The 12,756-nt window shown below is 43.1% G+C and overlaps 1 protein-coding gene across 1 annotated transcript in view; it reads left to right on the forward strand.

The window, feature by feature from the left end:
• The window catches only part of sema4gb (sema domain, immunoglobulin domain (Ig), transmembrane domain (TM) and short cytoplasmic domain, (semaphorin) 4Gb), a 29,805-nt gene that overhangs the window by 3,251 nt on the left and 13,798 nt on the right, over window positions 1-12,756 (forward strand). Inside the window, exons 2-8 of the mRNA XM_041067134.1 lie at window positions 243-533; window positions 9,453-9,601; window positions 10,025-10,087; window positions 10,394-10,492; window positions 10,587-10,680; window positions 10,959-11,072; window positions 11,438-11,592. Coding sequence (XP_040923068.1) covers window positions 389-533; window positions 9,453-9,601; window positions 10,025-10,087; window positions 10,394-10,492; window positions 10,587-10,680; window positions 10,959-11,072; window positions 11,438-11,592 — 819 coding nt within the window. The 5' untranslated portion in view covers window positions 243-388. The remainder of the gene's footprint in view (window positions 1-242; window positions 534-9,452; window positions 9,602-10,024; window positions 10,088-10,393; window positions 10,493-10,586; window positions 10,681-10,958; window positions 11,073-11,437; window positions 11,593-12,756) is intronic.

Here is a 12,756-nt window from a genome sequence, read left to right on the forward strand (position 1 = left end):
TATCAGCAAGTAATTTTCTGCTCATGCTGTCAAGTAGGCAAGAAAGTTCACACAGTGTGTCTCTTCACCAAAGTTCAGTCAGCATAGAATTTCCCCCTCAGGTGTTTGTTCTGCAAATGTTTACTCGGTTTTTAATTGATCTCTCTGAAATCCACTTCCACCTCAACGCAAGAATCTCGTTTGGTCGGCTGGATCATTTCTTGTTTAGCTATACACACTGTTTTTCCTCTTTCTCTGCACAGACTGTTCTCAGCTGGAGGATAATCAAAGAGTCCATATCCGCTTGCTGCTGCGCCTGAAGATACATTCGTCTCACACGTAGGTTGTTTGTGTACAACAAATTGAGTGCAGACAAGGCTGTGCTTGGACCCAGGTCTGTGTGTTAAGCATGGGAGACCAGAGATCAGTCCAGCCCCTCCTGCTCCTGCCGCTGCTCCTGCTGCTCTTTGCCAGGCTGTCACAGCTGTGGGCCTTCCCCTTCAGCCCATCCCTGGACTTGGATGTCACTCCCAGGACAACTGTCTTCTCCAAAGGTGAGGAGTAAACAGAATTTTCCAGATCAGAGGCTCGTCTGTACATCCACGGGTACACTGTGAACAGGAACTACTAATACCTAATTCTGCATTCTTTTAAAGGTTCCCATCTAAAAGCAAGGTTTTAGATGCATCCATGCAAACACACGTGCACAAGCCCACTAAGCGCTCACCTCGCTGTCCTTATTTGATGCTGCTCCAGCTTCTTCCTCCCCTCCCCATTAAAGAAATGGCACAGTTTTCGAAGTTGGCCCTGAAGACAGCTCCTTCATGCTCAGAGTTATTAATCGCCTCTCTCAAGCCCTGTCCTAGATCACACGGCTCAGCAAACACTTCTAATGAAACAATAGACAAGAGGCCCTCATAAAAGAGGACCTGAGCACAGTAGACCTGATTAGTGTCCGTGCAGAAAATACTGCTGAATAGGTGTGTTTTGGCACAGAGTGGGTACTCACACACACACACAATCAGCACCTCTGCCGTTCTTCCCTTACCTTACTCACCTCATTTCTCACCAGCTCACCTTTCCCCTGCCTCTCTTCTCGCTCCCCATCACTGCAGCAGAGGCTACCACTGCAGCCGCAGCGAGAAGGGAACTCCGGCACCGGCAGACTTAGCTGTGCTCTCACCTCTACTCCACCCCTCTCCACTCCTCTTCAGTCCCCAGAGGATGGGTATTATTAGAGGACGGTTGGAGTGAACAGGGCCGGCTCTATTGCTCGCCGAGCTCTCCGGTGCAAGCTGTTGAGAATGTGGTAGTGTGAGATGATGGGAGGATATGCTGCTTGACGTTCTGAATCACAATCACTCTGAGATATATGTAACAGAGGAGGTGCCACGTTTTACTGTGTGTTTGCTACTTTATGGTGCATTTTCTTCATCCAAACAGTAATATTTAGTTTGCTGTTTGCTCAGGAGAGAGTAAGTCCTCATTCAAGGTCCAAGTTTTGCTTCACAACACACTGATTTGTTGTGCTGTACAAATACTTTCTGAATACTTATTGAATGTAGCACTGCTTCTACAGCTACTATTGTGGAGCTGTTTACTGCAGCCATTGAGAGCTGACAGCACTGGACTGTTTAGTAATATAAGCACAGTTATTTGTCAAACAAATGAAAGGGACACAGTCGATTAACTCTGAAGAGTTCATCAGATGGGGCAGCACATATAATTCATGAAGCGTCATTAAGAAAGTTTGTAAGAGAATCACAGACAGAGCTCATTGTCTATTCTCAAAGCCTCTAAATCGTCATGTCTGTGGCTACTTATTTACACGTCTCTGACTCGGCCTCGGATTATAAATCATACATACTCTGCTCGCTGTGGGCACTTTTCTGTGCTGCAGCCAAAGCCGGTCTATCATCGCAGATTTTATTTTTCTCTTTGCCCTCGTAGAAAGTTGTCCTTGACCTACTTTCTAATCACCAGGGGAAGCGTGTCCGTGCATGTGAGAGTGCAGGATGTGCACGTGTGTCACCATGCGTTTCATCAGTCTCCATGTGTGTCCGAGTACCTCGTGTGTGTATGTGTGTGTTGGAGGGGAAGGTGCTATTTGAGCATGCATTTAGTCACATCATGTAAAATCTGCACGCATGCACCCCCTGTCACTTTCCCTGTGGAGACACATGTCACCCAGGGGGGATGGAGAGTGGCAAGCTCCTGCTCATAAAGACGATATGTCTGCCGGGGCATGCATTACTGTATATGGAAATGGGATGGATGCCGTCTGTGGGTGTCACTACCTATGGGAGACTTTGTGGGAGGATTTATATTATGTTTCTCAGCTGGGGTGAGGGGGCGCTCATTAATTTACAGTGTGCTTCACAGATGGCCTGCATGTGTGGGAGTACAAGGACATGCTGTGTAAGAGGGAGCTCAGATTGATAAGAAACAAAATGACACACAATGACTTTATGCATTCTTGTATGAAAATCTCAAGTGTCAGGCGTGTCGGAGAGACCGCTGGAACAGAGCAAACAAGGAAAAAGGATCCTGCGTTTTGTAGGAATAAGAATTCACACCGTTTACTTAAAGGAATTTGGGAAACTGGAATCCAGTCATGTGTAGCTTTAACAGGCAAATTTGATGATTACATTCTGTTTGTGTGCTTGTGTGACAGGTTGGTGACTGTTCCTCTCCCAGAGGTGAGATTAATGCTTGACTATGTTCTGAACTCTGCAGTTTGCCCGTGGGGTGCCTGCTTTGGCTTTTTTCTGCCTCTGCCACCAGACCTGAAGTAATGCAGGTGTGAAATATTGATGCACTGTAAGCTGTCTGTTGTTGCTATGACAAGCTGAGATAGCAGAAGAGGTCTTGGTTTTGAGATTCCTCATTTCTTGCTCTGTTATTATTGCAACGATGGTGATAAAACCCACTAACATGATCATTTTTGGTAGATGAAGAGTTTTCTTCATCCAATATGGTAATTATAGTGCTGAGGAGACAGGCCAATGATGGTCACCAATTTACTGTTCAGCCAAGTCTATTATTGTCTTAGCAAACAGCCTGTGCAGCTGCATCATGAACACAGAAAACAATGATGATTTACTCACATTATCAGTCTGGTCTCGGCTGCTTTGACTGAAATTGTTTAATCTCTATCTCAGCTGTGTGACGGTGTTGTTGCACCACCATTTGTTTTCACCATTTTGTTTTTCTCTCTGTAGCAACATTTCGTGTTTTGGGCCCTTAAATCCACTGAGATTCCCATAATTCTTTGATGTTATTCCCCTCAGACTGTGCTGATGTGTGATTCTGACAGGATCTTATTGGTGATTCACTTAAAGCATCTAGCAAGACCTGAAATAACACTGGGACTGTACATGGGGTTGGCTTTTCTTTTCCGAGATGAAAGTCTTGGCTGTCTTTAATCTCACTGTGCCAACTCCCTGGTCGAACAGACTCCTAGTATGAAAGTTTTGGCTCTGAGACAAGCTCTGAAAAAGGTATTATGTTTGTGCCATCATTGTCGGGGCGGCAAACGCAACACTGTCACTTTGACGTGAAAACAAGTGATCTCTCTGACATCTTTATTCATGAACAACTGAGAACAAACGTCAGAGTAGTAAGTTCCTCTTTTTCTTTAAACCACAAGATTCCTGAAAAAAACTGAGCTGAATGACACATGAGGGTAAACTTTAAGTTGCACATATATAATGATTTTAATATTTTAATCTAATTTTAAAGGATCCATTTTCCTGAATTACAGAAATACAGATAGTTTTGAATTTGTATTCAGTATCTGTGTCTAAGATTTCTTCTCAAGGAAGGTGAATGAAATTTTGTTTGTGGTATAGGTCTTGATTCAAAAGTGGAAAACCTTTGATATGTTGTACTAGAGTCTTGTCATTAAACCTGAACCGAAAACTATCCCAGACAGCTCCATGCCTGAGGATCATTTGCTCTGATCCAGTATGTTTTTCGACCTAAACAGAAAGACAACACAAACACTGACAGCCATGTGATGTGCCACCAATTAATGGGGCTGCCGTGGTCAAAAGCCGTAGCAAAACATGTCGTTTCCTGCACTTCACAGTTCACACTCTCTGTCTAGTGACAAGAAACACCAGACAAATAGACCTGTGAACCACAGACCTGTGAACGTCTCTCTGTGTGTTTTTCCCACCAGCTGCAGTCATGCTTATTTGTTGTTTTATATGTTGCCTCTGAAAGTACAACAGTTAGTTGATTAATCAATCAATCTATTTTGACCATTGATTAATTGTTTCAGTCATTGTTCAAGCAGAAATGGCTGCTCCCTGTCTCAGTAATGTTTTATTTTGTTGCGGTGCAGTCAAAGACTGAATTGCCACCACAGTGGGTGGTCAATAATATTGTATTGTAAACTGCAGGTAACCATAGCAACAGTTTGCGACAGTAAAGTATCGTGAGGGAAATTATCCTAACCATGGATTAAACTGACTACAAACAAAACTTTAAAAAATAGACGTCAATTTGAGGACCACGTCTGCGTTTGCTTGTTGTTGTGGACCATATAATAGTGGAGGCTATAACGGAGGAAACGCCACTCTGCTTCATATTATTTACTTTCTATTTTCGTGCACCAGGACATCCAGTTGTTTATTGTTGCTTACATAATACAGAGTCATGTTCACTGACTCTTGAGTCTTGTAAAGAAGTGAAGAGATGCTTATATAATGTGGATAGAGTTGACAACAACTGACAGTTCTGACACTGTCCGAAGAAGTTAAGTCAGTCTTTCCTTCCAGCATTTGTTCCCAAATCTTTTTGTAAGCACGTGCGTGTTGGTGTGTGTCACATGCTCTGCATAGTGAGTCTAATCAGTGAGTCACACAGGAAGTCACACACTCCGATGACTGCGGTGATAGACACACACAAACATACAGTGGATTTACTATCATCCTGGACCCCACATGGAGGATTACAAATATGTCTGAGCATAAGTGTTCACAGTCTGGACGCGCCACCTGTGACGGCTCAGTGTTGAGACTTTGTCTTTCTCGGGGGGAAAACACACAACACACTCATCAGATCTTCTGACTCACTGACAAAAATTTCTTCACTCTTTTTCAAGAGACAGATGAAGGGCAAAATAAGTGTGAGGAATGTGTGTCTGTGTTTGTGTGTGCGTGTATGTGTGTGTGTTTGTGTGTGTGTGTGTGTACACACTGGAAAAACTGACAGATGTTTCCAAGGGGCAGTCGTTTTGATCTATTCCCCTCATCCAATGATATACTCCAAACAGTCACAACAAACACGTCTGCGTTAACACAAACAAACTCACACACACACATACACACACACACGTGCATGCAGGGGAACAACAGTAAATAGAAACTAGCTAACAGGCTGAGAGGCTTCTGGCACACCTCAGCGCTCTGTTGACTTTCCTCATTGATTTTGTTGCAAAGCACAAGGTACTGTGTGTGTGTGTGTGTGTGTGTGTGTGTGTGTGTGTGTGTGTGTGTGTGTGTGTGTGTGTGTGTGTGTGTGTGTGTGTGTGTGTGTGTGTGCCCATGCACACTGTGGATACAAAATGAATGCTAATGTTGGTCCTTACCTGCTGGATGAATAAGTATGAAACTTCGCCATATGCTCGTGAAATCAACTGTATTATGTCAGTGTTGTGTTTACAGCTTGTTGTGCTGACCAGAGTGGCCAAATAATAAATACATTTAGCTTTAAGCAGCCAGTGAAGATATTGTTTGCTGAAGTGTTCAGCAAACAAACTATGAATTCTCTCTAATTCTAACCAAGTTATCATTTATCAATTTATCATAAATCTAACCAAACCTTAACCATAGTGTTCAAAATCAGAAGACCAGAAGTCTTATTTGTATTGTTCTTGAGGACATAAACCTATAATCTGGAGAACTTCTGATAAAGTTGTGCGTAGAATTAAAATGTGACTTTTTTATACAAACTTTATCTGGTTGTGTATTTGTACTCTATGCACAGAGTAGAACCTCTACAAAATACTTTCTGCAAAAAAAAAGAGACTATTTTCTTTTCTCATTTCTTCACAAATAGCTGACAGATTGGTTTTAGAGTGCAGCTGTAATTGCAGCCCATTGCTTTTCACTTCTGTGACTCAGCTTAAACTCAGCATTGGTTTTCTCTTTCATACATCTGGGTGTGTTGTCACCAAAGATCGAGGGCCACAAAACAACACATCATGCCAGGTCTGAGAGCAAGGTCGCTCTGCTACCTTGGGGCCAGGGACATTGTGTATGTCACCGTACTGCTTCTCATCAGCATTGCGGTTGTTATATCATGCAGCCACTATTTTTATAAGATAGAAACCAAGGCTTTTGCTCACTCTTGGATGAATCACATGTAGTGAGTCTTGACACAGCCTTGGGCCTCCATTAACTCTGTCTTTAAACATGATCTCAGAGAACGTGCAGTGTTCTCATGGGGAGGACAGTGTCGTTTTATGTGTGTGCACTTGAGTGTGTGCACACTTTTGCATTCTCTCTCTGTCTGTCAGCCTCTGATCTTTATTGCTTATCAATATGTCCTGTATATAGGGGTGTGTTTTTTGTGTGTGCATGTGTTGTATGGTGGAGAGGGTGCCCTGCTGCGTGACTCCTGCCGCTTCCTGCCAGAGCCCCCGCCGCCCACCCCAGCTCATCAGATGAATCTCCCCCACCCCGCAGCGTGTCCTGACCTTTGGCTGTGCCAGAAGAGCTGCTCATTGCTCAGTCAAATCTGACCGAGGCTGACTGGCTACGAGAAAGTTACAGAGCCTTATCTGTAGATTTCATTGAACGTTACATAAGTTTTTGCTATTGCTGGGGAGCAGCAGTGACAGTTTCTTGGAAAGTTCAGTTCACTAGACTTGAACTTTTGAATTCCCTTTGACACTGAGAATGAATGGGATGAAAGCAAAGACTGCTCCAGTTTTCAGACCGAATTTGAGATGATTGGCCAACATCGAATTGAATTTGTGTGTATAATCAAAGGTGAGACCAGATTTCCAGTAAAACTCACCACAAAAACAGAACTTGTTAGTAACACCCCTGCTCTGATGTTGCTCTATAGCAGTTTGTTTTCTCTTTCGATTTACGGATAAACAGGCATGAAACGGTTTTTCCACTGACCTCTCAGCCTTTTCACCACCTGCCTTCGTTTGCAAATCTGAAATCTTCACTAACGCTGAAAGAGCAGCAGCTGCTCAAAATGAACGTTTTGAAGATTAATGATGAAAATGATAAAATTCTGTATTTTTTAAATGTCGCCGCTCTCATCACTGATTTTTTTTTTTTTTCCTTTACCAGGGGCTATATATGCAGTGTCATTCTACCCAGCTGCCATGCATGCAATCAGTCTGATGGGCATGACAGAGCCAGTATGATAATAACCTAATTATTGACCAGTGAGAGGGTCCCTGTAGTTGCCTGGCTGTCAGCGATAGAGCCAGTAAGAAAAGGCTGGCAGGAAGGAAGGTGGGCGGTAAGAGAGGCTGCAGTCTGACTCAGTCTCTGGTCTTCTGGAGAATCGATGGGCACTTGCGGGGCTGTCTGTCATCATCCAGTGTGTCCATGTGACAGTGAGACAGGCAGCCAGTCATGTGGGGAAGAACACAACAACAACAACAACACCCTCCATGTGATGTTGGGGAAACTCTAAACAGTTTTCAGCGTTTTGTATTATGCAAGCTCAAACACACAGGGAGACTCGCTGTCACCCTCGTTATCGTCATGGTCCCTGTGAATTAGATCAGTAAAAGCATTAGTAAGTCTGTAGTCGGGATAGTAGAGTGCAGCCAGAGCCTTGAAGAACGTGTATGTTTGTCTTGTGTCTTTGTTTTGCATAAACAGGGATTCCAGTTTCAGTTGGGAGGATCCTTTAACTGGTTTGACAATGATTCCTGACTAACTTAAACCTGGGTGTTGACACAAAACGCGACCAAAAGCATAAACCATTGCTCATAATCTTTTTAAAATTCATTATTTATTATTATTTGGTCTAGCCTATTTGAAACACATTAGAATAATTTTATGACCTATAAGTGGTGGATATTGCTTTCATTCGCTTAGGAAGTGGCTCTATATTGCAACTGATTTAATTAAATACATTTAACTGAAATTTATGAACCATGGAATATAAAATAACATGCTGGCTAATCACCTATGTACTTCCAACAGCTACTCTGAGAACCCCTGGTCATATCAGCTGTGCTGGTCCCTTCTCGGTCCATCAGAAGTACAGTGAACTGGAGAGTAGATTAATCGTGACGGGCGTGCAGGCCCTCGCACCAGAGCAAATCGATTGGTGGGGGACAAAGATAGGTTCTTATTACTGGGAGCTGGAACATGCTGTCATCAGGTCACAGCGGAAGGAAAAGAAGGAGAGGGAGGTGGAGAGGATGTGTGGAGATGAAGGTGCCCATGCCCACTCTACCGTCGATACATTAAATTATTTTCTGTTCTTCTCTAATGACAGCTGTTCTCTCTACATGTGTGGTTTTCTTCTTCTGTTTGTCAGGTTTATTTAAACAGACATTAATCTCTAACTTTTGATGCAAATAAAACCTCAGTGAAGCTGCTTCTGCTGTGAGGCAGATCTTCCATACCCACAGAAAAAAAAAAAAACATGTCCTCCTTTTTACTGTCTCACAGCAGCAGAGTAACCTGCCCCCATTTCTGAGGTGCTACACCGGGGTGCGTTCAAATATTTAGTTTAGTGCCCCAGACCAATTATTTTGTGATGGATAAATAGTTTTTGTCTGCACCAAGGACAAAAGATTGACCATCAAAAAAACATCCAATTTTACTTTATAAACACGTACTATTCAGTGACAGAGCTCACCCTATTTTGGCCCACTTACTTTGTGAACCTCCCTCCCCCCATCACCCTCATTCACACACACACTTACATACACACATAGCAGCCAGTGATGATGATGATGAGGATGCTGTCGCAGTACTGCTGATGCGATTTGGCAGTACTGGGGCACAGTTCCTGCTGAATGCCCTAAAATTTCGCCTCCCCTGTGCCCCCCTCCCCACATTTTCTCTCAGCAGCCCTCTCAGCAATCACTCCAGCGACCCCCCCATCTCCCAGATCTGTTGTTGAGTCTCACCCTCATGTACTCACACTAAGCATGCTCATTTGGGGTGTGTCAACTCTGGGAGTTTTAAGCCATGAGAGAAGCTTTTATACCAAACTATGCTTACAGAGCCATATGTATGAAATATAATATAATATAAGCCTTTTACCTAAATATAAGACCGGGCATTTGATTCTGGTGGTGCCGATACCTAAACTAATCTCAAACGCACTTATGTGTAATGTTTTATAAACATAAGCAGCTGTTACAAGAACATTGCCAACAATCACATTTACCCTGTATGTGAACAGTTTAGTAAAGTCTGTGATGGTTGTGGAAAGAAGAAACCTTTGTTGTTATAATGTGTGTCTTATATTGGCAGGTCTGTCGGGCAGTTCTCGCTTCACTGGCTCTTCCCAGAACTACAGCACCCTCCTGCTGGAGGAGGAGTCTGGGCTGCTGTACGTGGGAGGCAGAGGAGCTCTGTACGCGCTCAACACCTCCAACATCTCCACACCTGCAAACCTCACAGTGAGTGCCATGAGGGCGGGAGCCACAGATCACCATGTAATTGCCAGCGTTAACAAAGAAACAGCAAACCTCATTTCACAAGTTTTTCTCCCATTTCCTAAGTGTTAAAAGAGGACAAACTAATAATAGCCTTAAGCAGATTGAGCAAATCCCATTGTGTTCCTCCAATTTTACGGGTATCGGATTAAATGCACAAGGCGTTTATTCAAGGGTTACTGAGGAGAGTCAGAACTCAGTGACGCAGCCAGAAAATTAAATGTGCTGTCCTTCTTTTCTCTCTTCCTGTTTATCACACGCACACGCTTGTTTTCTTCTTTTTATCTCTCCCTTTTCTGTCTATCCAGAGATCTTTCTATTTATCTATTTTCCCTCTCTATTTATTGAGCTAACTGACTCATCCTTATTACCCCCTGTTGTTTGCAGATTGATTGGGATGCTTCCCCTGAACAGAAGCGGCAGTGTCTAAACAAAGGCAGAGACAATCAGGTACAAGGCTGCAGCCCTTAACCTCTTATTATACAGCCACTTCTTCTTTCCCCTATTTATTGAGTTATTATCAGAGAACATAAATGAAACTCTTCTGCTTTGTGATGTGCAGAATGCTTCTGACAGCGGAGAAGTGGATAATCCTTTCAATTGCTTCTTAATCCACTTTTCCCGTTACCCCGAGAAACTAAACTGGAGGCTGAGCATTTGAAAAAAAGAAATCACACTAATTCGTTAAATATTCTATGCTCTCTCCAGTCTTTTGTAGAGCCAGAAATAACTTGTTTTTCTTTCTGTTCTCTGCAGACAGAGTGTTACAATCACATCCGCTTTCTGCAGCGATACAATGAGACTCACCTGTACGTCTGTGGAACAAACGCCTTCAGACCTCTCTGCGCTTACATAGTAAGAGCTCACGTGATTTCATCTCAGCACATTAACAAGCAGAATTTAATTTAAATTATTAATGTACTATTGTCCCATGCCCTCCCTCTGTTAGGATGCAGAGCGGTTCAGCTTCTCCTCTGGCTTTGAGGAAGGCAGAGACAGGTGTCCTTATGACCCAGCAAAGGGATACACTGGCCTCCTTGTGGGTGAGCTTCCCAAATTTACATTCAGTCTGTCCTACATCTGTTGGTGTCTGTAGTCAAAGCAGCACATACCCAGCAGCACCTGAATTTTACTAGACTGAAGAGGCAAGGAAGACGGACATCATGGTCGATCAATTAAGAAAAAACAATATTACCACACTAACATTTACTTATTAGCACTAAAAGTACGGCTCAGGCTGATTTAATTGAACTCTCATGCCCAGACGTCTTTCTGTCTTTGTCTATGCTCCACTAACAACCTTGTGTGATGTGCTGATCAGACGGTGAGATGTTCACGGCCTCTCAGTACGAGTTTCGCAGCTCTCCAGATGTGCGCAGGAACTTCCCCTTTCCCATGCTCAGGACAGAGGAGGCCCCCACCCGGTGGCTTCTGGGTAAATACAACACATGAAGACATATTTATTTAAAAAATCCAAAAATAACTGTAGTCAGACACCGGTTCGTGTAATTTAACTTTTAGCATACCACTAAATGGACCAAACCTCATTGGAATTTTGCACGTTTTTATGTTAGATGTTTTGCTGTTTCTACAAAAACTGATTCTACTGTAGAATAAAAATCACATCAAAAACTGCACTGCAGCTATAAATGGCTTAGTGTGGCAATTCAATCATACTTAAAAGCTCCAATCTTTAGTTTCCAAGGAGACACTTCCTAGGCTGCTAATAGGTCTGTGTTTGGGCATGTGGATCTGTGTGTTCATGAGTGTGTGTGCGCGCTTGTTTGTGTTTGTGTACAGAGGCAGATTTTGTGGGTTCTGTGCTGCTAAAGGAGAGCATCAACAGCTCCATCGGTGACGACGACAAGATTTACTTCTTCTTCACGGAGAGAAGCCAGGAGCAGATTGCCTACCCGAGCCAGACAAAGGTGTCCAGGGTTGCCCGAGTCTGCAAGGTCAGAGAGAGCAACTAACCAAAACAGCATTAACCATAATCATATTAATGGTTTAACTGGGTTTGGAAAGTTAATTCTAAAAGACAGATAAAACTCACATAACGGATTTGTAGTTGTAAGGTTGTGGAAAGAAAGGGTTGAAAGGAGGGAGGAGAAAAGTTGCCAGTCATTTGAAGTGCAGCAACGATGGGATTATTTAATGCTTTACGTCCCCAATACAGAGCGACATATGAATGGATTTGGGGAGACTTTCAGTTCTCACTTCCTCTCTCTCAGCTGCCACTCTACTCTTACGGTAATTTCAGTGCTGAATGAACTGGCAGTTGGGGCGTCTCTAATCTTGGTTTCTTCACTGACGGCAGCTCTTTCCCTCGCCACTGTTGCCAGGCAAACTACAAGCCCACCAACCTCCACCTCCAATGGCAAACCCTCTCCCTCTCTTTATTGCCATCTCTCCCTCTTCCTCTCCTCCTCCTCCTCCTCCTCTTCTTTTTCCCTCTCTCCTCATTTCACTTGCTATCAGCATCTCCGGTCTAGACAGCATGCCCAGCAACTGTTCCTAGAGGTCTTTCTTCCTCCCTGTGGTTTCTTTTATCCCATACGTGGAGGGGTAATTACCATCACAGTATGCTGTTGTGCTGAAATCACGGTTGCAGTACATCTATGGAATCAAAAAAGTGTCTAAAGAATCTGAGCTGGTGAAATTATGTTCAGAAATAATTTCACACCCGGCATTTGCACTACACCGAATTTGCATGAATGTATGAGAGAAAATAGAAGTGAATGAGTAAGCTACCTATTGAATAACCACTTAGGAATCAAGTTTTAACGTGACCGGCTATGTGCTTTTCAGTTTTGTACCATCTGGATAGTAATAATTATAAAAATTCCCAAAGATTTATTGCTTAATTTCTTGTATCTGAGGTCCTCCTGTGGCTGTTTCAGCATGATTCATAGACCCTTTTTGAGAAGTTGAATACATAATATTTCTGGCCTCATCTATCCATTTAAGTGTTTGTTTGAACTTTGGACTTTTGGACTCTTGTTTAGCTAAGTTTTGTTCATAGTTCCTGTTTTATTTTGAAATCATGGCCCTTGTGTATCTTGTCTTCTTCTACTTCCTGTCTTTGTCTTGTTTCCCTCCATTTGTGATTGTCTGCCCCG

Source organism: Toxotes jaculatrix, chromosome 21 (assembly GCF_017976425.1).
Source record: "Toxotes jaculatrix isolate fToxJac2 chromosome 21, fToxJac2.pri, whole genome shotgun sequence".
Classification (NCBI taxonomy): domain Eukaryota; kingdom Metazoa; phylum Chordata; class Actinopteri; family Toxotidae; genus Toxotes; species Toxotes jaculatrix.